The 25,474-nt window shown below is 46.6% G+C and overlaps 9 protein-coding genes across 9 annotated transcripts; 4 read left to right on the top strand and 5 right to left on the bottom strand.

Moving 5' to 3' along the window:
- The first annotated feature begins 966 nt into the window (after nt 1–966).
- EDB91DRAFT_46624 (uncharacterized protein) lies at nt 967–2,442 on the top strand. The gene is made up of 4 exons (XM_041327356.1): nt 967–1,315; nt 1,370–1,740; nt 1,797–1,923; nt 1,979–2,442. The coding sequence occupies exons 1-4, from the start codon at nt 1,181–1,183 to the stop codon at nt 2,258–2,260; spliced, it is 915 nt and encodes a 304-aa protein (XP_041180372.1). The 5' UTR covers nt 967–1,180; the 3' UTR covers nt 2,261–2,442.
- Nucleotides 2,443–2,592: 150 nt separating this feature from the next.
- On the top strand, nt 2,593–3,986 carry EDB91DRAFT_1235801 (uncharacterized protein; the record flags this gene model as incomplete). The annotated part of the gene is given in 4 exon segments (XM_041321367.1): nt 2,593–2,735; nt 3,454–3,659; nt 3,801–3,850; nt 3,870–3,986. 4 exon segments carry the CDS (start codon nt 2,593–2,595, stop codon nt 3,984–3,986), a joined length of 516 nt encoding a protein of 171 aa, XP_041180371.1.
- Nucleotides 3,987–4,540: 554 nt separating this feature from the next.
- Nucleotides 4,541–5,833, bottom strand: EDB91DRAFT_46569 (ADP-ribosylation factor). Its single transcript, XM_041327350.1, has 6 exons — nt 5,427–5,833; nt 5,365–5,375; nt 5,231–5,312; nt 5,089–5,181; nt 4,813–5,039; nt 4,541–4,765 (listed from the first exon to the last, which is right to left on the bottom strand). Exons 1-6 carry the CDS (start codon nt 5,479–5,481, stop codon nt 4,622–4,624), a joined length of 612 nt encoding a protein of 203 aa, XP_041180370.1. The 5' UTR covers nt 5,482–5,833; the 3' UTR covers nt 4,541–4,621.
- Nucleotides 5,834–9,110: 3,277 nt separating this feature from the next.
- EDB91DRAFT_1245307 (uncharacterized protein) lies at nt 9,111–10,546 on the bottom strand (the record flags this gene model as incomplete). The annotated part of the gene is made up of 3 exons (XM_041322529.1): nt 9,111–10,340; nt 10,395–10,415; nt 10,478–10,546. The coding sequence occupies 3 exons, from the start codon at nt 10,544–10,546 to the stop codon at nt 9,111–9,113; spliced, it is 1,320 nt and encodes a 439-aa protein (XP_041180369.1).
- Nucleotides 10,547–11,338: 792 nt separating this feature from the next.
- EDB91DRAFT_1048338 (uncharacterized protein) lies at nt 11,339–11,620 on the bottom strand (the record flags this gene model as incomplete). The annotated part of the gene is made up of 1 exon (XM_041313392.1): nt 11,339–11,620. A coding segment is annotated over one exon (282 nt), but the record flags the coding sequence as incomplete, so codon positions are not given.
- EDB91DRAFT_1262895 (uncharacterized protein) lies at nt 11,621–12,263 on the bottom strand (the record flags this gene model as incomplete). Its single annotated transcript, XM_041324434.1, has 3 exons — nt 11,973–12,263; nt 11,838–11,914; nt 11,621–11,743 (listed from the first exon to the last, which is right to left on the bottom strand). The coding sequence occupies exons 1-3, from the start codon at nt 12,133–12,135 to the stop codon at nt 11,621–11,623; spliced, it is 363 nt and encodes a 120-aa protein (XP_041180367.1). The 5' UTR covers nt 12,136–12,263.
- Nucleotides 12,264–15,363: 3,100 nt separating this feature from the next.
- EDB91DRAFT_1036469 (uncharacterized protein) lies at nt 15,364–15,691 on the bottom strand (the record flags this gene model as incomplete). Its single annotated transcript, XM_041312814.1, is given in 2 exon segments — nt 15,364–15,547; nt 15,564–15,691. Coding segments are annotated over 2 exon segments (312 nt in total), but the record flags the coding sequence as incomplete, so codon positions are not given.
- A 7,292-nt stretch (nt 15,692–22,983) lies between these two features.
- On the top strand, nt 22,984–23,517 carry EDB91DRAFT_1033421 (uncharacterized protein; the record flags this gene model as incomplete). The annotated part of the gene is made up of 2 exons (XM_041312760.1): nt 22,984–23,061; nt 23,128–23,517. Coding segments are annotated over 2 exons (468 nt in total), but the record flags the coding sequence as incomplete, so codon positions are not given.
- A 571-nt stretch (nt 23,518–24,088) lies between these two features.
- On the top strand, nt 24,089–25,162 carry EDB91DRAFT_1245303 (uncharacterized protein; the record flags this gene model as incomplete). Its single annotated transcript, XM_041322528.1, has 1 exon — nt 24,089–25,162. One exon carries the CDS (start codon nt 24,089–24,091, stop codon nt 25,160–25,162), a length of 1,074 nt encoding a protein of 357 aa, XP_041180364.1.
- Nucleotides 25,163–25,474: the final 312 nt, after the last annotated feature.

Raw genomic sequence — 25,474 nt, 5'->3', positions numbered from 1 at the left:
AAAAGAGCCTCGGGTTACGGGCAGAAGTTCAAGTGGAGCGCGTGTCACAAGGACCCGACATTGTCATCGTGGTTGATGCTCAAAACGCCGCCCAGCGCCAAGTCTACGGCATGATACGTAGCTCATATGAATGTCAGATAACGGACAGGACGCGAGCAAGTGGAAGATGCCTATTCGCTACTAGCCTTCTTTCTAGTATAGCTTTTGTCAATGCGTATGAGCACGTTCGAAAATTAAGTCTCGCTGCTGCAGGGGCTGGCTGGAAAAGGCGTGACTGATTACCCTGACTAATCGCGTCCTTATATTTTAAATCCCGATCTCGCGTCCGTTTTCAAACCCCGATCCATGACAAGCAAGGACGCCAAAAGGACACCACTAGTCAGGGTAATCAGTCTCGTTCTTGTTACACGCGCTCTACTTGCACTTCTGCCCGTAAACCGAGGGTCTTTTTTTGTACCAGACCTTTGGAGCTCGAATCGGAATATGTTGGACACAGACTCGTCCGTTCTATCGATCTTTTAGGTTATCAGGAAAACAGGCTCCTTCCCACTATCGCCCAAGAAGCCACACGATGGCAGAATGACCGAAGCTTCGGGACTTCAGTGCCACCGAAAATCATTGAGGATGTTACAACAGGCATAAGTGCCGCAGAGCTCACGGGTACCTACCTGTGTATACTGCTATACAGATCACCTTCATGAGTGCTATGCAACCACACAAATACGACACAGTCACACTGCATATTATGTCCCGCTCTGCAGTGTCCATAAGTTCCCCCATGAAAATTCAATGCTTGTGATGTTTACCTATCCTTATCAGAGCCCGAGATAACCATTATGAGGGAGCTTCATTTCAGGATCCCTGAAGGTGAGAATACAGCTTTTCTGACAACCTCCTGACCTTCGTTTATGAAGCGAGTACACCCCACCTTCAAGGTTATATATAATGGAAGCATGCTCCTTAACCAGCTATGAACCTAGGACTCAATATGGGTGCGGCTGGACTCTGATTCTAGAACCATTTATGCGCCTTCTCCTCGCTCTGATAGCTGGCGAAAATAAGGCGGATTGAATTTTGATTTGAAGGTATCAGAGTTTTCTATCTCGCGTGCCGGAACTCGGTCGCCCCTGTATAAAAAGCGGTAGAGTGGCATTTACCTATTCGTCAGGCTCAAGCTAACATGCCGATCCTTACGATCCCAAAACTTGCAGAGTCGCTCTTCCTGCAACCCATTATGATAGCGACGAACAGCTTAGTCCAGACATTCCTTCTGTCCTTTCTCATGTCTGCCAATGGACAGCTCGACTGGAGGCCGGTATGCCCACCGATTCAATACCAGCGAATATTACTGACTTGATTATGTTCGCAGATAACCATCTGTGTGACGTCGGATATTCTTGCCATTGGCATTGACCATCTTAAGGACCAAGAGGACGAATTTTCATCTCATCACAAGGACGCAAACGACCGATACCTCACCTCTTTGTTTGCATGTGCACGAACCTTCCTTGCCTTCAGTGCTGTGGTTCTTGGGCTGACACTATTGCTATGCTCAATGTGGACGCTCCTCGCCACGGCAGCGTTCGTGGTTCCTGCTTTGCTCTGGACTACTCAGATCAACCTCGAGAAGTTTAAACTGATTTTGAATGAAGACAAGCATCAGCCTCCTACACCCGCGTCCCCTCTTGTTATCAAACGCATCCCTGGCATGAAAGCAATTTTTAATGGTATCATTCGAGGGTACGTTTGGATGTTCACTATGAACCGATGCGGCCTGTAAACCAATGTTTTTTTAGATGTGGCACCTACATCGTTGTCCAGACCGTGTTGTCCGGATCAGGAAATCTGAATAGCGCACTACCGTCCCCATGGACTAATTCTCAACTGATAGTCTGGTCGACCGTGAACCGCGCATGTCATGCAGTACGTAGGCAGCGTATGGTGACCGGCAGGATTTGACCTGAAACTATGTCTATAGGTTATGACTGACGTCCGTGATTTCGAAGACGACCTGAAGACCGGCGTCCCTACCATACCCATCCTTATCGGATCCGTCGTCAAGACGAAGCTCGTATTGACGGCCTGTCACATGCTTGTCATGTTGTCTTTCATCGAAAATCCATACATTATGTCGAGCTGCCTATGGGCCACAGCTCTGGTGTGGACGCTGGGTGTACACTCGTCCAAAAAGGCTTTTTGGTGGAGCACTCATTCGCGGTCCCCCTCCATTATCTGGTACTTCTTGATGAGGTGTACTTAGCCCCTCCATAAGGAAAAGTACGCGAACACATGCCAGTGTACATTTGTGGTCTTCCCGTCAGCTTTATTTTGAATCATAGTTTATTGCCCATTGGGGCGAAGTCCTTCATATATGTTAGACAGTAGATGCGGTGTTTACGGTGTGTCTAGTGTAAATATAAATATATGGTACCCTGGATCTTTCGTCGCGTCATCGGAAGCCACTGGACCAACTGCATGAAATACAGGAGGAGTATCACAGCACCCATGTTTGATACTGCTCTGAACCTCAGGTATGCGTATATGAAATAGATCCCGAACTACCATATCGCTGCCTATCGCTTCGATGACGAGATGGCCAACAACTTGGCATTCAAGGCGGTTGTTGACGTGAAACTTGTTTATTTGCTTAACTTTATCTTACTAACGGTCATGCAGCCGGTACGAACTGCTTTTGAAGGGCATCATGAACGAGACACCCGGTGGCCACGAGGATCGTGAAGCGATGCCTCAGATCTTGGAAACCATAAAGGCTTTGTGCAACGAGACTGAACCAGAAATTCAATCAGCGAAACAGAAAGTTCAGCTCTGGTGCTGACTCGAATATGTAGTTCACGCCCGTTAAATAAGTCTGTTGTAAGTATCCAAGAGAGTTTTTAGTACATCACATACTGATCAATGAATGGAACAAGACGCCTGCGTCGTTCAAGCGTTCACCTCTCGCTTTCGTATACGGCCTGCACGTTCAGAGGGGTTCCGATTGTATGGGGTATGCGGCCAATGGTCATTAATAAGTCATTTTCCATGTTCATATGTTAAGATCACCAATGGGGACGTTCCGAGTGGAAAATGAATTCATTTTGTACTATGATGGCCGGTCGTTCTGATTTGACCTTCAGTCAATGCTAACTGCGCAAGAGCCTAGAATGACGCAAAGTTAACATGGCGCACCTGGTCGCAACACAGGCACCATTGAACACGGTTGTGCGTATGGCAATGCACTGGCCTTATATCATTCTCTTCGACTCCTGTTTTATTGAAGTCCGGCACATATAGACAGGCCCGGCCTTTTACTTGCACGGAGACGACTCACGAGATGCGCTGTATGTGGGACGGTCGTGGCACCTGCTCGTCTTAGTAAGAAGGTTATTTCGCACCGTCGTTCTGTTTCAAACGCACAGCAATCTGATGGGTAACTTCAGGCGTTACAGCAAGAAATACTGATGGCGCGTGTATATATGCCTCGAATGCCATTCGCAAGAAGTTAAAGGCTCTGAACTTGTTACTACTATCTAGCCAGTTAGATGCCGTCGCAAGTCGAGTGGAGACTGCCGTCACGATAAGACAGGTGACTGAGAACATGACCTCCGTGGTCAAGGGCATGGACAAAGCAATGGATAACATGAATCTTGAACGGATGAGTAAATGATGTCACATGCCCCGAACGATATCATGATCTCTTTCGAATGATGCCATAGATTTCGCTTGTGACTGGACAAGTTCGAATCACAATTCTCCGACCTGGACGTCCAGACGTCTTACATGGAGAATGCAATATCAAGTAACCGTATCGACCCAAGTAGACACTCTCATGCGGCAGATGGCGGAAGAGGTCCAACATAGAACTGCAGCACGATCTCGCAGTGAAAGATCTATCTGGTGTTCCATCTCTGACTACAAAAAGAGCATTGGCTAGGAAGACGATTAAACTAGCGGAAAGACTGAGAGCTCTGAGACCGGCGGCATAATGATATAATCTACTCATTGCAGCTTAGATGACCATAGGAAGGGTTCAGCTTCGTGGATTTCCGTACCGTCGTACGGATTGTAGTTACATCATTTCATATGCCGCATTCGTTACTCTTTATTTTCAAGCAACTTTATTCACCACATGATTTAATAGACTCTAGTAGCTAGAACCCTAGGGAGACCGAATAGTTGTTTGGATGCAAGGCTCAACACCTAGAAGCAGGCTTGACCACCCCATCCTGTCATTCTGATATATCAACCACGACAATTGTCATGTAATGGTGATACATAAATGTTGTAGGCAGTCAGTCTCTGGGAGTGATGTATCACTACAGATCCTCCCAGCAGATACCAGCACTGGCTGATACATCAGTGTGGATCCTCATTTTGTGCCCTAGGACAGTCATTTACAGTGTCACATGTTCGCACTTTTAGTCATCTGCCATGGGAATTTCTCCACAACACCCAAAACATAGCCCATTTTGGGCATCTCCACAATATGAACCTTTCCCACACCCTCCTCAGTCCATCCCTGGCTCACCATCACACCACAGTCAAGTACAGCTAGTAGGTAAGTAGTATTATAGGTTATATACATATAATAGAACATATAGGACATAATAGACCGGTACTCCTAGGGAGACCAAACGGTCGTTTGGATGCAAGGCTCAACACCTAGAAGCAGGCTTGACTTAATCTGCCAACGACGCTTCTTAATATTGGTTGCCAACCATTCTAGACCTTCGTACAGGCCTTCACCTGAAGTTGCGCAAGTCGACTGTCGCACATCAGAGCAGGACAGCCGCATGCACAAGGAAGGCGCACCTGTATATACCACGTTCTCTGTCTGAACGTCCGCAAATCCAGTCCATCGGTGAGTTCACTCGCGCTCATAGCGCCAGGTAGGTCCTGCTTATTCGCAAACACGAGCAAAAGCGCATCTCGTAGTTGCTCGTTATCCATCAGCACGCGGAGCTCCTCTTTCGCTTCTGCGATGCGATCATGATCGCTGGAGTCGACCACAAAAATGACGGCCTGCGTATTGTGAAAGTCTAGATTGGATGAGAGAATATTTGCATGATCATGGAGTGAATGCCCTACAATACTGCCAGAGACGACGAATCTTATACTGGCCTCCGACGTCCCACACGGTAAACGCGATATTCTTGTACTCGACAGTCTCCACGTTAAATCCTGCATTTACGTGTTAAATAAGCAGGGTAAGTCACGCTAATTCGTCTACCTATTGTAGGAATGGTCGCGACGACCTCGCCAAGCTTGAGCTTGTAGAGGATCGTTGTCTTCCCCGCAGCGTCGAGTCCGATCTATGGATCCTAGTGAGTACTTGTCTCGACATCATCTTGCTCAGGACAATACCATCACCAGTCCTGTAGGATATGTCAATCAGCCTGTTTGAATCGCAAGTGGCTGACACTCACTCGTCTCCTGTTGGGTGAATAACCCTGAAAAAATGTGAGAGATAGCAAGTCCCATGTTATTTGAAAGAAGTTCTGTAGGGATCTAATCATCCACAAGACGCCCTTTATTAAGTATTCGACTCTTGCGACACGTTCGAAGGAGTGTTCAATACGTGTCCCCGGTAGACTGCCGCACTCACGCGAACAACTCTGATATTGACACGTTCGACTTTCGGCCGCCAGCTACGGTGACGGTGGGAACCGATGGCGAGTCATTTACTACGCATCCGTTTTTAACGCGCTGCTGTGGGACACCGAGACTCCGACTGTGCATTTAACACTGCCAACTGGGTCCTGACCTTCTGGTTTCGTACGTCAATTTTGCCCCGTATGAGCAATCTCACTTGAAGTGAAGCGCCAAGCTCTTGCTCAACTATCGCAAGTCGAGCGTCTCGAGTGACAGTGTCAATGAGGCATTCAGTTAACGACGAGTCACTCACCACAACGACGAGCTTTCCGGTGTAAAATCGCCTAGATTGGCTTATGCACAGAGTCATGGCGAGATTAGCAGCCGCAAATAACAGGGAGTCAGAGACCAAACAGGTTGTTTGGATGCAAGGGTGCTTTTGCCAAACAAACATGTCGGACTCGGAAGTTGGAAGTGTCTTCATATGTCAGTCTCAAGTTGTCAACCAGGTCTTGACCAGGTCTATACAGAAGCGGCCAGAACAGTGTTGTAGTGCTCATACAACAGATCGGCAAGGCAGCACTACGGGCACTGCAACACGATTGTTTCTGTCCACTGCTCTCACCAGCCTGCTACCCGATGCTATGCATCTTTGCTTAAGTCACAACCCTTCGTACGCTGTACCTGGTAACTGGATCGCATAACGAACGGAAAGGACGGCCGTAACGGGCTCTCGTATTTCGTGCTGCAGAAACCAATCCAGCACAGGTTATCGTGGAGTTCCTGCCGAAAGATGAGGTCAATCTCACCAGTGCTGTGAGACTGACCAGCCGCGTCATTAAAGGCTGCCTTGGTCTCATCTCGGTCGAAAATGGTATGCTGATTTGCATGCTTATCAGTTTCAACTTGATTGTAACCTATAGATACTTTCCTTGCGGTGATTTCCTCTGCGACGGAGGTCGGAAACACTCGCCCCTCTATTCGACTCGGCTCCCTAGCACGTGGCTCAGCGTGCATTTCAAGTAGGGATCAGCACGGGTAACCCCCCCGGGTACCAGAAGCCATACCCGCACCCGCACCCGGCAAAAACCCGCACGGTACCTGCTCTAAGGGTGCTCGTAAGACTGAACGATCGCAGGAGGAAGATCGCGTCGTATGTGTTGTATGTCGGCATCGCTAGGATACGAACGGTGATTGTGGATCACTCGTTGGCTGCTTGATATTATTTATATGTATGGTGTTGGTCCTGTCGAAGACGAAGAATAAGCCACCGACATTAGGGCTGTGAAGAAGAATGTACTACGAGGATGGCACACACTCTACTAGTAGCATAAAACACACAGAGTATAGCCCTTTGCAATCCTGTTTAAGTAGGGCGATCACAACACATGGGATCCATTACTGCTTCGAGGGAAGAAATAAGGGCAACATATTCCGCTCGCTGCTCATCTGACGTCGTCACTCCGGCGCCTAAAATAAGACTCTCCAGGCGACAATTTGACTGATATCGGCGGCACGGGAGAGATCGACTGTTGAGCTGACTGTGCGCATGTTGTTTGCTAAGGCGAGCAATGTTGAAATGTTCAGAATGAAGTTTACACCGCGTGAAGCTCCGTAGCGATATCGAAGCAGGCAAATTAGATCTCCGCTTCCGTAATCACACAACACTTACTCATTCCAGATGCCCAACTGCTACCGTATGCACACCTACTGACTTGACGAATATATCGACAGAGAGTAACAGAGACTACTATTGACCTTGTGATGCAGCGCTTCATTGCAAGGGCAACAGTAGTAGTGGTCACAGTACTCAGCAGCGCTGCCGCTGTGCAAGTGTAATCTCGCTCGATGTTTCAATGCACTAGGCCAACTGAGGCCTTTCATGTACGCGACGATGGAGGGCGCAGAACAGACATCTCGAGCTGTGACTGTTTCCCTATCGTAATCATGTATTTGATATTTGACAGGCGCGAGTACTCAGTGGGACAGCGCGGAAAGTAAGCTCCGTGTATATTGAATATGCAAAGCCTGATTCTCGTGAACGGTGTGTTTCTTTCCATCCCAAATTCACTTCTTGCCTACTGACGCACCCGAATTTAATCAGAGTCACCCCCTCCGCCTCCCTTTCGCCCCGATTCCTCCAGGGTATGCAACGTCGTTGATCAGGCCCAAGACATTAAACATACCCGCGAGGTGTGGAGAGTCACCAAGATAGGACGTGTGGTGAGAGCCTGCCCGTAGATGCGCATGAGACCCGGGAGAGGAGCTGCCCCCACCTCCTCGTGCAGACAACAAGAAGCGCGAGAAGGAGGTGAAACTCGGCATAGGCAAACACAAGAAACGCCTCATCGTCATCACCTGTCTCAAAATCGAGTTATTTTGCATGGTGCCATACTGAGGATCACGCTAGCATCAAAACCACCACTCAGGAGGAGCAATACGTCCAAGACCTGGACGTTGTGGAGGTGGTCAATACATCATGCGGCTTGACAGCATTGAACCAGCTAATTTTCTTCCTGTAGCTGTCCACCTGGCCACTGCTGAAAGTAAATCCACCTGTCATGCTGCCCGACAAGCTATGGGTTCATTAAGGATGTTTATAGAAATATCCTGGATCTTCGAGAATACAACAGGCGATTGGTAGAAGCCATGTATATTTGGCAGCGTAAGCAAATGTCGATCATCCAAATGGATTCCTTTTGTGTTACGACGGTCGGTCATTTTGATTTTCAATGCTGATGTCAGCAGAGCCTAGAATGACGCAAACATGGCCCACCTAGTCGCAATACAAGCATCGTTGAGTGGGGCACAGCTGGGCGTATGCAAGGTATGGGCCTTATATTCTTCTCTTCGACTCCCGCTTTATGGAAGTCAGGCACATATCGACAGGCTTGTTGGCACGGTGATGAGATATGCGTATGTGGGACGGTCGTGGCACCTGCACCCCTCCATCGACTGGTTCGGAAGGCTTCCACTAACCTATGAACCTTGACCCTCGGATTGGCTGCGCCGGAGGCCGTTCAACTCGTCCCCCTTTCAGTGACTTAGCATGCATTCGAGTTGACACCTACCTGCCCCCCTATCATCCTGGCGGTCCAGGATCCCTCAATAACTCAACGTACTTATTCTAATAGTAACCTGTTTCCCTAGCGCAGTCTCCGAACCTGCTCCCGATGACATCCTGGAGATGATCACACGCGGGCATTCATTTTCTACACATATATATCCTCGTGGACCTCTTTGTCTGTTCCATCTTGTTCTGGGATATGTAACATATCACAGCCCTCTACATATACAAGGAGAGAACTGGACAAACAGCGGGCCAACCGTAGTCGATGGAACATGAAAATTTCCATGACAACGCTTTGTCCCCGGCATTGCAATCTCCTGTAGGTTGAGGCTGGTAAGCATACAGTACCAGTAGCATAAGATACACAATGTATGTGTAACCCTTTGCACGAGCGAGTCCGTAAAGTCCATATCATCATTTTGCTAAATACGTAGCGACTAGGTCTGCTTCAATCAAAGCAATGACGACGCGTGGGGTCCACTGTTACTTCGAGGGAACGAATAAGAGCAACGTATTCAGCTCGCTGCTCACTTGTCGTCATTGCTCCAGCGCCAAAAATCAGGCTCTCTAGGGGACAATTTGACCGCGTCAAAAACGCCTTGAACTCCTCATGAGGCCACGGTTGTATATAGCGAACTTCGAGCATGAGTAGATTGGGGAGTGATAGAGCATCGAACAGGTCAGATAAATGATTTGTTCGCGCATAGTGATGATTGATGCGTAAGGATTGAAGTTTGGTGTGCGTGAATGGCTCTAAGGCCTGTTTATGATCGAATCCTTCGCGAATCGTTATCGAGGAGAGGTCAGGACATAGATTGAGCAACTGGAGGAATACATTCGGATGACGCGTGGAGATCTCGATATTTGTCAGGTGGGCCCATACGGGATTAAAGGAAGATAAGATTTCGAGGTCGAAGATCGGCCCCATGACCTTGAGACTGCGCAGAGTGGACGGCAGTTGCGAGATAGAGTGTGCAATAGTGGGTGTACAGTCAGGTCTGTACCTGATGCATATGTTGAGCTCCCGAAGTGTTGGGAGGTCTGCTAACATGATGTCAGGTTTGTCGGAGCCGTGATAAAATCGGATGGAGAGAGACGAGATCTGGCTCATGTAAGGTTGAAGGAGCTTTCGTAACTTGGTCGGTTCACCTGCATCGCACCTGAGTGTCAACGAAAGCGGACGTCCTCGGGTTCGCTTCAACCACAAGTCGAAGCGGAAAGCTTGCTGCTGCCAGTCTTCTTCGTCGACTTGCAACCGCAACCTGCACCATAAAATGGGCATGGCCACAGCAACCTCCCTCCATCGTCGGCATATTCTGGTCAACAACATGGGAGCTGTTAGCTTTGATGGGGGGGAGTGCTCGGATTCCGGGAGACAGTAAACGAAAATGTGGGATAGGATTTCTGCTGGCAAGCGCCAGAGAGCCGATACAAGTCTCCTGTGCAAATTCATGGACTGGATGATCTTGTCCTTCTTTTCGACAAGTTGCTGGTGAAGATTTTTGATACTATCCATGACCATTTCTAGGCCTGACATGTCGTGCAAAACCGCATCCAACTGCTGCTGGCGTACGGCGATGATTGCGCTGATGCCGTGGTCTTTGAGCTCGGTGACAGAGTAGTTGGTATTACTGTTGGAGCGACTAGCTCGGGAGTATGTTGTTTCGAGGTCCGGAGTCTGGTCACATCATCAATAAAATAGCATCTGATGCATCATACAAAAGTAACATACCATCACTTGTGAACGTGCGAGCTGAAGCGAACATTTACCATTATACTCAGACACGATGAGTGCATGTAAAATTGGGCACTTACAATGCTCAGCAGTACACCAATGGTATCCGAGACCGGGGAGAGATTGATAGTTGGGCTGGCCGCCCACATATTGTTTGCTACGGCGACTCTTGAAACGTTCGAGGATGATAAAGGTTTGAAGCAGGTAAAATTTACCTGCTTCCGCCGTAATGCCACGACCGACGTTCGGAAATCGGCAACCACCATTGAACAATAACCATTATCACACCAAGAAGCGCGAGAAGGATGTGAAACTCGGGACAGGTAAACATAAGATCACATCAAACCTCCCCCATGCATGCACCACAGGGAAATTGATCCTAGTGGGCACAGCCAAGACTGACGCTGCGCCGGGCATATAATCTTGAGGAAAGAATGTGCTGAATAGACCGAGAGTGACGAGCATAGCGCTGAGAGTGCAGGTAGAACCGAAATAAGGAGGAAAAACTGATGTTGCTTTGAACAATGAGATTGATTACATCAGGCTATACTGTCATTATTATAGATAACCGACTCTAATTAGACACAACTTGTTATACGGCAGCTGCGCCATGGCAAGGGCTGGCTTACAAACGGTCGACCGTTTTTTCAAAGACCGATCGACCGTTGGGACCGTTTGCAAGGCACGTGACATTGGGGGTCACGTGAAGAGACGTTCGAGTTGTCGCCCCCAAGTACTCACAGGCGGCAGAGAGGCTCGATAAACAACGAGTCAATGAGTCAAATAGCATTGTGTCCAACGACGGAAACACAGACGCGGGGACATAAAGGATGCGGAAAACACACGAGCGCGCTAACTTACAACGAACGGAACCGGTAGAAACTAATTAGCGAGAAAAAATCTGTACCACTGAGAAAGCAGACACATCTCCAGCACAGGCCTCAGGGCTGCTGGAGGTAACTGATCATCAGCCACTCCTTGTCATCATGGGTGATGATCCGGTTGTGGGGTGTAGATGGGTTGATGACAAAGTCTTTGAAAAGTCGGCAGAGGACTGTGCCGTTGTTGTGGACCTTGGTGCACGAGACAAGCAACTTGGCAAATGCTTCGGTTTCAAGCAGGTCCATCTCTCCCGGTCCCTGCATGAATACATGCTCATAGACTCGCTGAACAGTTGAGAGGAATGTGCGAGGGTGGAAAGTGCGGCCATCAGTGAAGATTCCTCATGGTTGAGGCCAAGGAGGCAGATCCTCTCCGCCGTTCTTCAACACTTGCTTGACACTGTCGGCACAGTAGCCCTTCTTGTGGTTGAGGGCGGAGTTTTCGGGTCCAGGGTACATGATGGTCTGGCAACGAGAGCACAGTCTGGGCCTTTCGAGGCTGGGAGGGAAGGCATCAATGGTCAGTGTGAAACTAGTTCGAATGACGCAGGCAACAGACCTTTTTCCCCCGCTCTTCTTTCACGAGTGGGACGACAGAGCAATGACGGTGCCAAAATAATTCATTGTTTTTCTTCGCTGTGTTCCCCAAGACATCAGAAAGTAGCGAGAGAGATGGAGGGATGGACAGGCTCACAAGTATAATTGTTCTTGATGATCTTGTTCATCAACTTTGGCTCGATGTCGCCCAGCACACATAGGAGAGCTTGTGGATTCTTCTGGACAACTGACTGGCCCTTTTTCTTCATGAGACAGTGGTTGTACTCTTCCATCGCCAATGCCCAGCGCTTCGAAGTCATCTGGTATGACAACCACTTGAACTCAGCCCTGCATGTCCATGAACAAGTAAAACTCGTCTGAATCCTGAAGGGTGTTATGACCAGAGTTCACCAAATGGCAAAGTCTGACAACAACCACTAGGACTCGGTCAAGGATGATGATGAGAACGGATAGTATTGAGCGTGAATGTCTAGGCCTACTACAACAGTAGAGAACAAAGAGGTTAAGTCTAAGGAGTACTTATGCTAACTAACCTACTTTTATACATAACATTGAATAGGAGTTTGAAAGAAATCAGCCAATGAGAAAAGAGTCGTATGATACTGCGGATGACTAAGTATGACATCATGATATATAAGTGACTGAGTAAGACGGCAACTAAACAGAAACCCAAGCTCCTGGCCAGTTCTTCTTTGGGAAGCGAGATTGTTCTAGCCCATGGAGTAGGGGAGCCAATCGGAGAAACACGGGATATGTGAAGAGGTGAAGGTGTGACATAGTGAGGAGTCATGTGACCGGTTCGGGTACTGGAAGTAGCCAAAGGAAACCCAAGAAATGAAAAATGGTTCATATTAGGAATTCATGACAAAGGGTCAGTGAGCGGGGATCAATCCCAGTGGAAATGGAGAACAGACGCTGAGACCAGGTCTGGCCTGCCGACACAATTGAGTTGTTGATTCCAGTGCTGATGAGTGCCAGGCGATCCTCAGGGTTCTTGGATGAGAACTGGCCCGCCGATGTAATTGAGTTGTTGATCCCAGCGCTGATGAGCGTCAGGTGATCCTCAGGGCTCTTGGCCATAGACAGCAAGAGCTCCATGTTGGACAAGAACTCAGGAGGGAGGTTGTTGGATGACAAAAACTTGATCATAGATGGCGAGAATTCCGGAGGAAGCTTGTGGGTGTAGTGTTGACCAGGTGCCTTTGCGTCTCGCACTGAGGAAAAGTAGGCATCAAGTTTCCCAGCGCTTTGGACTGTGCTAGGAACTTTATGGGCCTGTTGAACACTGCTGCTCGGAGGAACCAGAGTCTGTAATTTCTTGGCAGTAGTACTATTGCTGTCCCCCTCATCATCTGAGTCCAATGAAATGACCTTTCGTTTGGATGGAGAAAAGAGAAGAAGGCATGGTCAGTGTAGTAGTGCTAGAAACCATCTGAAACAATTGTGTTAACAGTGGCGTGTCACAACAGTATTCAATGCTGCTTACCATAGCTGCTGGCTGTTCGAGAAGTGCTGGATCAATCTGCCACTCATTGATGATAATGCTGCGGCTAGCCTGGAAGGCAAGATCTACAGTGTCGCCAGTAAGACCATCCTCGCTGACCTCAAAGTCTTGCGTGAGGTCGATCTCGACAGTCTCTTCCTTTGCAAGCAGGCCACCAAATGTGGCTGCATTCTCCGAGGCGACCAAACCAAAGGTTTTGCCAGACTCCACGTCTGGAAGTTCGGGTAGAGCAAGCAGAGTGCTACATTGGTCAGCGTGCTTCTCCCGAAGGCTGTTGTAGAGCTTTGCGACATGGTTGGACAGGTGAATGTGGTGAGAGCCATGCGTGAATTTGATGAAGGGTGTTGTCTGAGACCTACTGAAAGCGACCCTCGTGTTTTGACGGAGAACGAAGTCGTGACCAAGTGCGCAAAGCATCATGATGCCACTCGGCTGGGCACGCTGTAAAGAGTTCCAACCCTTGTGGGAGCCCTCGATACGACTCCCATCAGACCTAATGCCCTGAAAAGTGCGCTCAAGACACTCTTTTCGGACGTGTTTGAGTTGTTCTTGGTGAACCTGGAAATGCAGTGCAATATGCCGGTCAACATCCACTCTGATTGAATGCATGCATGCTTACCTTCTGTGCAGCCACTGACCAAACACCTTTAGCTGCCCATTTATCAAATGCTGTGGTAAGTTTCTGCTCTTGTTCCATGCAATCCCAGTATTCAGCAGGCTGCCCATGTTCCGCATGCTTCTTGAGAATCGCACCCAAAATATCAGCAGCAACAGCACTCCTAAACGGGCTTTTGCTGGCATTTAACATGGCAGCGATGTATCTTAGTGTGGGTGGGGGGCTCTGGTTAACTTCATGCCTAAGGTCATAGGTACTAGATACATACCTTGCACTAAAGTGCCACACATCTAGCTTTGACTCTGTCTCAGGCATGGCAGATGCCACTGCGCCCCGTACTTGACAACAGTTATCGGCCACCATCATTACAGGTTGTGGGACATTCAAGGCATCATGATGGCACTTGAGGCCTTCCAGTAACTCTGCTATCTCTGCATTAGTACGCGTCTGACAGAACCACTAGTGAAATGCAAAAATGTCAGCGAAGTCACAGTCAGTCCATCATTGAAGTCAGACTGACCCAAGAAATGATCTGATTATCTTCATTTAAGACACTCAGTAGTCCGCCCTTGAGCTCCTTCACTTTTTGCCCATCCTTGTTTGTGACAGTTGCCTTGCTTGCTGTCTTGAACATGTTGTCCAGAGAACCGCAAATTGCTGATATGCAAACCGATTTGGTAAGCACTCTCATATCTGAGTTTGCCCAAGTTCTAACATATACCTGATAGTGATTTTAAGTACTTTGCACTTTCGTTTTCTCTGCTGCGGGTGGAAAAATCAACAAACACCTCAGTTATGGTCTCGTGTGAGATTGGTTTGTCCCCATAGCTCATTGAAGTATTTCCCAAGTGTATTCTTGCTTCCGTGTTCATGGGTACTAACTGCCTCTAAGTACTCCAGCATCCTGCACTTATGCTCGAGGAGGTGAAGCTCTGTGCATGCCGGTGAGTCTGTCAGTGAGGTGCTAACACGGTATGTCACTAAAAGTAAATGCTTACGCCAGACACGCTCTTCAAGGCCTGCAGAAGTTGAGAATGGACATAACTCAATGAGGAGGTCGAATAGGTCACGCGTCAATGTGCAGTGGTGGAAAAAAATAGGTACGCTTCCTGCCGAATACGTCAGATAAACATCAATAGTAGCATTAAATATGCATGGCTCACGTGGAATCTTCCAGTGCTCCCAGGACTTCCAGTATGCAGCGCTTGTCGTTGCAAAGCAGTAGCCGTCCAATTCGGTCAATCCCTGTGAGTTTCCAGCAGGCATCTCCTTGGCTGATTGCTTGTCCTTGCAGACATTGCAGCGCAACTGCACACCCAGGGCCAGCTCTTCACAGTACAGTCTGTGGAGCTCGCGAGCTCCAGTGCTAGTCCAGCCCTCCCAGATAATGTTGTCCTGGGAGCTACATCAAGGGCATCGTGCAAGCTGTGGGATGTAAAAAGGGTGGACAATGTTGAATGGCTTCAGGTATTGTATCATTGGTTCAACTGCTCCATTGCCTGGACACTTACAAGTGTGCAGATATGTTGGTGGCAGAAATCGAGGGCCAAGCAATGGGACATTGAAGCCCAGTGTATTTGGTGAGTCGTTCCTCTTGGATCGTGCACAGGGTTTTCTTCCACAGGCACTGCACATACTCAACCACCTCAGCCTCCCATTTGAGCTGAAACTCTGGACAAGGATGTTGCTTGTGGCTTCGCGACTCCTTCCATGATGTGACACGTCTTTCTACCTGTGTTATGTCAGTGATTTTGTCTTTTTCTCGGCACGTCGGACTCACGCTAACAGCCCAGCGTTTCTCAAAGGTATTTTTCTCAAGGGGTGGAACAGCTGTTGAATTTTTGAGGAGAGTGAGGACCACTTTTGGCTCAAAGATAGACATGTCTGCAGAGCACCAGTGGGTGAGGGTACAGAGACTCAGAGGGAGCCACACTTTAGGGGGTGGAATTTTTCAAATACTACTGTGGCCATGCTAACCTCTCAAGTTTTGTGTACTATCCGATTACTGTGACTACTAGCGGAATCCAACTTGAACCAATACATCCCAGCAACAGCTACACCAAGTCACCATCAAGAGCTCATTAACATTGCCGATATTCACCACACTGCTTTCAGGGTGCGCCCACTGCTACTTGCAAAACCAAAGTTACTAACTAGCTGACCCCTTAGTATTATAAACTACATAATGCATTTGCACTGTCAGTCCACAGCTCGCACAAGCAATCCCTTGCAGCCTCAGGACTCAGAAACCAAGGCCCAAAATACTAGAACTATGCCCACTGGCACGGGTTTGGAATCTGAAGTGGTTGCTTTCTTCAATCCGGATATTCATGTTTGTGATATTGGGGAATTCGCACAAATCGGGTTTGACAAGCAAGTTGAAGCAGCTTGCAGACGAGACAGGTTTTCAGGAGAAGATAGTGCATGATGTCTATAGGAATGTGGATAGCTTTAAAGAGGCTGAGGAAGTAGCTGAGGGCCATGCACAAGGCCATGCTTGAATGTGCCGAAGAAGATATTGGAAGGTGTGCGGCAGGCGAAGCGGGTGAATGAGTCCAAAGGATATGGTATTATGTTACTGTAATACAAACAATAAAGTGACTAATAATATACTACTCGGATCTCCATGTGACTGGAGGTAAAAGTCGCAGACAGTGGGATCGTTGAATGAAGAGTGAGATATGGTACCTGGAGTACAGTAGTACTAGTAATGCCTGTAAAATAGAAAGGTAAAAGTTGCGGATGGTGGGATTGTTGAGAGGTGTGAGTGACTGGAGGTAAAAGTCATGGATGGCAGGATCTTCGAGAGATGCGGGTTGCTGGAGGTAAAAGTCGCAGATGGCGGGATTGTCGATGAAGAATGAGACACAAGTGCCTGGACTAGGCTAATAACTGGATAATAGAAACAAAGTAGTTATTTACATAAACTAGACCAAAGACAATACATCACCTTGAGAAGAGGTGTTGCTCTATGTGAGTGCCTTCAGTAAGTGAAATCAAGGACACGGCATATTGGAATATGCCGCCAAAACCCACACAGGAGATGACCCCTGGCATGGTTTTGCGACCCCCAAATCTCGACCCCTTGCCATGACCCATTTTCCCATTATACTTCCTTGTCATGGACTACTGATGCTTTGATAGATTATCCATTACAGCTCCCACAATGGATAATTTGCCAGACACTCAATTTGGCATGATTCTACTCATTCTGGGGGTTGTCCATGATGGATAATGGGACAGCCAATACTATTTAGTGTGTTCCTACCCTTTCTGGGCTGCATCACCCTCTTGTTTCTGCTTTGAATTTATCCTGCCCCTCTCCCTGCTTCTCTGCAATCTAGATCTGATCATTCCATCAAAAGAACCAACATGAGTCCTTATGTCAGGCTCCCCACATTATTCCCACACACCACATGTTCGCATTTTTCAGCCACACAGTGTTGGAATTACCACACAACACCAAAAACATCGCCCATTTTGGGAATCTCCACAATATCAATTATTCCCACACCCTCCCCACCTCAGTGCAGCTTCACCACCACACCACAATAGGTCTCCCTTCATATATAAGTAGTAGTTTGGTATATATATGTATATTATAATATAATAGTCCGCTTTTTTTGTTTATTTCTGTGCCTGCTCCTCCTCCAGGGCCCTTTCAAAATAGCCTAGGGTACAGAACACTTACACACTTTTGCCCCTTTGATAGGGAAGTGTTCAGCACCCTACATCAATAGATATAGCTTATATACAGGAAAATACAAAATATGTTCCCATGTATGTATTTCTAGATAGATATACTTGGAAAAATTATCCCCAGCATCTATTAAACAGCAGGAACAATGTATCAGGAGCCCAGGACCATAGGAGAATCCCCTGTTGCATAGTGCACCCTCCCTCTCCTGGTGGTTCACCCCCTGTGAAAATTTTCATGTAGGGTCGGACCTTCAGAGTGGTGGGGAGTCTATTCCTATGCATATTCAGAGTATATCTATCACCTAGCTACCATAGGAAACCTATAGGGTCGTTCAACAGGAACAAAATATGTAAAATCACATTTTCGACATTTTTGATGTTTTTCAATATCTCACCCTTGCACACATGGTCCAACCTGCTCATATATCATCAGTTGTATATATATGCTTTGTATACCAAAGATCAGTTTAAAATGGGCCGGAGTTTTGAGCTAGTGTGTATACTTGCTATTTCTACTGATAAGGGGCCCATACTTTTGAAACATCGAAGTTTAATAATCAGACACCTGGAGTACATTTCACATATATTCCGTATCATGGACTCAAAAATACAGAAAGATCCACCCAGAATCAAGAGCTGGGGAAGTGAAATAAATAAGAAATCAAGTGTGGGAAACTTTAAATGTCCCGAAGTTCAAAACATCGAAAATGATCAGTTGATGTATACTTTGCTATGGGCCACCAATTCAAACACTTCTACACCACATCCCCCCCATCAACACTCTGCCCTCAGGGCAGTATGTAGTATAGGTTCCTTAGGTAGTCTATCATGTATCATATATAAAAGTGACTTTGTGTGACACCTGAGTCAAGGCCCAAAAAGTTTTAATGGCAGATGCAATATAAATTTGGAAACAAATTGTGCATATTTTGAACCATTTGACAACAATGTATATTCAATATCAGACCTTAAATTTGTGAATTATATGATACTTATACAAATTGTATATAAAATATGCTAAATTTGATGGCATGACGTGTTCAAATTTTGAAATTCAAACTGCTTTGCCCTTAGATATGTGACATATTTAGCATTTGTGCATGAATATTGTAGGTAAGCAATTTCAAAACTTGTTGACAAATATGAGCGGCATACATATTTGGAATGGAGTGTTCTTATTGGGCGATAACAGAACAAATTGAGAATATTACACTTTGAATCTGCACAAATAAAATATTATCATTATAGTTTCAATATGACAATACATCTGTCGCTAAAATAGATGCCCCCCTTTATATTCTAAATATAAATGACAATAGATTCAACAATTGAAGTCAAATTTGACAGGCAATCAAAGTCAAGATCTAATTTTACATTTGCTCATTATTTGTTTCACTGACATATTAGGTGAAATATCTAAAATATTTTATAGCATATTGTTAGGTACCGTGCCAGCTCAGGAAGCAGAGGGGTCGAGGCTTGGCTTCAGCTCTTGCACTGCGCCCTTAGCCGAGTACGTGCCCCAAATTTGGAGCAGATCTGACATTGTCTGACGGTAGGATGAGTGGTCCGCTTAGGTCCACTTTGACAGTCGGGAGATAAGAGCTACTAGCGGTGGGCCGACTAGGAGCGGAGCGGAGAAGGTGGAGGATAATATGGAGGGTGGAGAGGAGCAGGGGGAATACTTGATAGGAGCGGGGAAGGCAGAGGATAATGTGAAGGGTGGAAAGGAGCAGGGGGAATACTTGATAGGGGCAGAGAAGTAAGGAGAAGACTTAGAGCACGGCTCTAAGTCAGAGCGGAGGGTCGGAGGTGACAACAAGATGAAACTTGTGTCCGGAGGAGGCAAGGTCCTACTGAGAATTCTCACAAGTAGTAACTGCAAGAAGCCAAGTAATATTAAGACTGAGGAAAATATCTAAGTACAGGATATGTTATATACTTCTAGGTATGAGGCAGTGATCAGGATAACTATGTAGTAACACTATGTACCAAGGATATAGTTTGTAAGTACTTTACACAGGCGAAGACATAAGTCAGAGTGGATATCGATATGTATGCGTTGGATCAGTGATAGAGCGGTAAGAGGAATTACCGGTGATCTGGAAGTAAGGGTCTATGTACCGAAGGGGAAAGTATATATCTAAAAGGGGAAAGAGGTTCCAGTTGAATGGAGATGTTATGGAAGGGGACCAGTTGGGCGGTCAAGCAGAAGCGTAGGGGTGGATGTGGATGATGATTGGATGGAGCGGAGGATGGATGGAGCGGAGATGGTCGGAAAGTGGAGCGGATATTAATATCAGAGGGGTCGGATCAGGTATATGACACATATGTACCAAATATTCTCCTCTATCAAACTTGGTACTGTCTCAGGTGTGAACAGATGTCAATTGTCACTTTTCACATATATGTTATTTTGCTTGTAATTCACTCAATCCTTGATGAATCTTTCTAAAATGTTAAATCTATAATTAGGGATATATATTAGAGGCATCCCAGGTGTCTGATTAATAAACATTAATGAATCAAAGGTACAGGGCCCCTTATCAGTAGAAATATCAAGTATATACACTAACTCAAAGCCCTGGCCTATTGTGAGCTGATCCTTGGGATAAAATGCATTTATATATGTGCTACTGATGATATATGAGCAGGGGTGATCATGTATGCAAGGGTAAGATACTGAAAAACTTCAAAAATGTCAAAAGTGCAATTGTCAATGTTTATGTTCCTGTAGAAGGATCCTGTCAATATTCTGGAGTAGCTAGGTGTTACATATTTTCTAAATATGCATGAGAATAGACCCCCTACAATCCTTGAGTTCCGGTCCCACAGGAAAAAAATTCACAGGGGGTAAACCATCAGGAGAGGGTAGGTATACTGCATCACAGGATCTTATCCTATGGTCCTGGACTCCTGATACATTGTTCCTGCTGTTTAATAGATGCTGGGGATAATTTTTCCAAGTATATCTATCTAGAAATACATACATGGGAACATATTTTGTATTTTCCTGTATATAAGCTATATCTATTGATGTAGGGTGCTGAACACTTCCCTATCAAAGGGGCAAAAGTGTGTAAGTGTTCTGTACCCTAGGCTATTTTGAAAGGGCCCTGGAGGAGGAGCAGGCACAGAAATAAACAAAAAAAGCGGACTATTATATTATAATATACATATATATACCAAACTACTACTTATATATGAAGGGAGACCTATTGTGGTGTGGTGGTGAAGCTGCACTGAGGTGGGGAGGGTGTGGGAATAATTGATATTGTGGAGATTCCCAAAATGGGCGATGTTTTTGGTGTTGTGTGGTAATTCCCACACTGTGTGGCTGAAAAATGCGAACATGTGATGTGTGGGAATAATGTGGGGAGGCCTGACATGAGAAGAATAGCTGAGTTTTAAAAATGCGAAAAATGTGGCTGTATATATTGTTCAGATCTCATAGGAGATCACAATTGAGATCAAGAATATCAACTATTATATAAGCGGGACAACGGGTATAGAGCAGCAGGAGCAAGGTAATAGATAATGGATAATGAAGGATATCCTCAAGGGTCCAGTGACAGGGAAGTATAACCACATGTCTCCAGTTAGCTATGGTTATCCATAATACTGCCAGGAGCAGGTGATTACATACCCAAGGCTGTTAAGGTGGAGGACAAGTAATCAGAAGGTACCATTGGCATGACGGAAAATCAATCAACAAGTAACTTTAGGAGTGAGGCTGAGGAAATTAAGGGAATGAGTGACTAGCACTGCTAGCCAGTCCAATAATGCGTGTAAAAATATTCAAGGGAGAATGTGTACTGCACGAATGCCATCTCAAGGTTGCTGCCTGTGTGAACATAACTCGGTTTTTAAAAAGGAGCATAGACAGTAGAGATTGAGGGGGAACAGGATGACAAAAGTATTAAGGCCCTGCTGATGACATATCAGTGATACAGCCACACTGGGAAAAAAAATACATTCCTACCTAAAATTCCCATCCTCAAGCGAGCCCCATCATATTGGTGGTGGGCAATCCCTGCCAACAAAGTGGGACACTTATATAAGCTTCTCGCTGTACTAATAGCATTTCTAACACCATTCACGCTCAGCATGTTGACACTTCCTTTGATTTGTCCTTGACTGGCAGAGTTGTTGCTGTTGATTTGGTCATACCCATGACTAATGGTGGTTTTCCTCACTGTCTCATTGGGGTTTATGCCCCATGGGACCCTGGCACTGCAGCAGGTCCTGATCCTCAGTCCTCATCTGCATTTTGGCCATCAATCACAAAACTTTGCCAGCAATCTCCCTACTCTTGGTCTCTCATCGGAGACTGCAATGTTACACTTAATATCACCAAAACCTCTTCTCGGTCCACTTCACTTTCTCAAGCACAGCTTCAATATTGCACATTCCTGCATGACTGTTATACAGTTGACGTGTGGGATGCTCGAAATGATGTGGATGCAGCGCTCACGTACACCTTTCACAATCACCTCAGTCAATCTGTTATCGACCATGCTGTGCATTCCACAGACAGTGTCCAATCCTCTGAGATCGACGTCATCGGCGACTGCTTCATAGGAAGCACCAACCATCAGCCTATTCATGCAATATTGTCTCTGTTGGCCCCTGATGGTCAACACCCGGTTTTCCCTTCCAGTCTAACAAATTCCACCAATCAACATGTTTCGGCCCTTGTACCCAAAATGTCACGAATGTGCATGCTTTATTGCTTTCTCGAATGAAGTGGATCACTAACTGCTTCTGCATGGGCTCTCTGATGCATCTGTGGCTGATGACTCTTCCTTTGATGCACTGTATCATGCTTTAACTGACATTATTTGTGATGCTGCCAGTCTTCACTTTGAACAGCCACGATGGCTGACCTGCAAACAGGGTGGCACGCACAAGATACTCAATCCGACCATCTGTATCCTTGTCCATGAGGGACATAGGTTAGGACGCCTAATTGCCACGACACTGTGCTCACCACATCTCTGAGCTCGCTGTTAAGGCACCTTGGGTTCTCAATTATCTTAATGCCCACAGACACATTCTTATTGCTCAATGGGACTGTGCACCTCAATTTCTACAATATCTCCTGACCCTGTGTCGCACACTCGCACACATTCGTTACACTGAAGAATGGAAAGAACTGCGAAAGTCGAGCCCAACAATCAGCACAAGGTCATATTTGTGCTGTGTTTCATGGGATCTTCAGCAAAAAGCCTGTACCCATGGGAATCTCATGGTGGTCTGCCTCTCACCCTCGTTCATCTGGGAGACCGACTGAAATTCTTCACGTCATCCGAGGACATCCAGTGGGAGACTCGGACATATTTCACTGACCTTTTTACTTGTCAGGATCATCCCATAGTACAGAAGCCATGGATGGAAACACCATCGGTGATAGCCATCAAGTTGCGAACATCACAAGACCCCTTCACCTGGCCTGTGGTAATGACAGTCGAGTCCCTGCGTGCAACTTTGCGCAAAGGTAATCCTCAACCAAGCCCTGGGCCTGACAGGTGGGAAAAGTGGTGTGTGAAGTCGCTCAGTGACACTGCACTCCGTCTTGTGCTCCAGTTAGTTAATTATGAAATTTGCAACTCACATTTTCCAGCTTCGGTTAAACCAATCAACATGACCACTATTTACAAGCGTGGACCAAAGACATTGCTTGCCAACTACCGCGGAATATGTTGCAGTAACTTCTTGCTGAACATCCCTTTTGCCTGGCTTAATTCACTTCTTATCCCTTACCTCATGAGGCTTCATGTCCTTCCTGAAGGGCAGGTCGCAACACAACCAGGCGTGCAAGGAAGAGACCTAACATCCTTTCTTTCGCAGTTGGAAAGTTGGTCAAATCGCTGGACCGGGGGTTCCAAGATAGCAGTCCAGAGACTTAAGCTAGCGGAAGTCTCCATAGCTTAGTAAGACAGCATATACACGTATGAGAGACTAGCTACAACACACAATCAATCAATCACACAGATCCAAGCACACGACTATAGTCCCAGCTCATCTTGGTGAACAGAGCGATCTTGACTCAAAACAAACTCGTTTTAGAAACAATTAGCAATTGATCAGGATTCAGGAATTTAGCTTCAGCCTTGTTCTTAGCCACAGCATCAGAACGTGCAAAAGCAGAAACCAAGCAGAAATACTATTTGCAGAAAAAAGCGCAAGCAGCAAGCAAGCGCTATTACGTCGCACTACGCCAAAAAGACCAAGATAGACAGCAGGTGTTATCAAGACACCTGCGTGCATTCGAAAAGGGCTGTGTTCTATCTCACTTATTTACGTGGAATTCCAGTAGAAACTGATGCCCAGCAGCTTAAGGCCCAGAACAGAAACAGGTCGAGCGATAACCAACGCACATTTAAAAATCAATTGGTCGACAGAAACTTCCACAGCATCATCCCCACTAGACATGCCAGAACATTCCCCCAGCTCACTGCTAACAAGCCTCGATAGTGCAGAAAAGTGCAGCACTATTTCATCTCCTGAGCTAGAAATCCCAGACCTAGACCTCGAACTATCTCAGTTTGAAAGTGAAACACCAAGTCGCTACAGAAAGGCGGAACCAATCACATCCACACCTACAACGCCAGACTACAACCTCAGTGCATTCTTCGCACTCGCAGAACCCAAGCACAGTATGCCCACAGAAACACCCCAAATCTTTCATGGCGATGAACGCAAATCAGAGAATCCAGCAGATTTTCTCAAATTGTTTAATCGAGCCATGCAGGAGCAAGCGACAATAGCCAGTAACAACAAATTGGAAGCATTCGGCGACTATCTGGGTACAGGGTCAGAAGCGGAAGTGTGGTTTAAAGGACTCACAACGACACAAACAGCAACATGGACGACATTCGTCACAGTGTTCGAAATGTGGTGGCCTCCCATGGAGATAGCAAAGAAGACAAAAGCAGATCAGGAGAGAAAGCTACTAGAACACAGGTTAACAGATGCAGACGTGGGGACCAAGACCACATTATACGACCGAGAATGTTGGTCACACGAGGCATGGGCAACAAAAGCGCAGCAGCTAGCAACGAGTGCAGGAATAGAGGTGAGCACAGCGATGATATGGCAAGTTAGAGGAGGATTACCGAATGTCATCAAAGATCTATTGAAGGACGACGAATACAAAAACTGGGCGGAGTTTACGAAAGAGGTGAAAGAATTGAAGGGTAATAGGCTCTTGGAGAAGAAGGAACAGCACAGCAAACAAGAGTGTGAAGTGAACAAGTTGCGCGCAGACATAGCTCGATTACAACAACGCAGTACCACGCAAAACCCCATCTCAGCAATCCAAAACCAGTTCTCTCGCATGTCTATCGCCCCACCAAAGCCTTACAATATGACAACGAACAACAGCACGATCACGCGTACACCAGCGCAACAAATGAATCAGTTTACCCAACAGACCATCAGTTGTCAACCAGCAACAAACCCACAGCCGCTAATAATAACGGAAGAGATGAAGAATGCAACATGACAGCTAGTCTCCTCATTCACGCACCATCCAGACACGCCAACAGGTCACGCAGCATATGCGACGCAGATCGCACAATGGAATGCGAAATGGGGCGAAAACACCAGAGTATCGCACGAAACAGGGTACCCGCTCAAACCGGGGACAGCAGCTATCGCATTGAGCGAATGTTTTAACTGCAGAATGCACGGGCACAACAGTCAAAACTGCGTGTTACCAATGGATCATGTAGAGAGGCTTTCACAAAAAGAAGCAGCGTGGCGAGCAATCACAAGCAATGTATTAGGCGCATTCAATTGAACAACAGCGACAACC

This window comes from Suillus paluster, assembly GCF_016628075.1.
Source record: "Suillus paluster strain FC165 chromosome Unknown EDB91scaffold_10, whole genome shotgun sequence".
NCBI classification, from domain to species: domain Eukaryota; kingdom Fungi; phylum Basidiomycota; class Agaricomycetes; order Boletales; family Suillaceae; genus Suillus; species Suillus paluster.
This window is presented reverse-complemented; position numbering and strand designations above follow the sequence as displayed.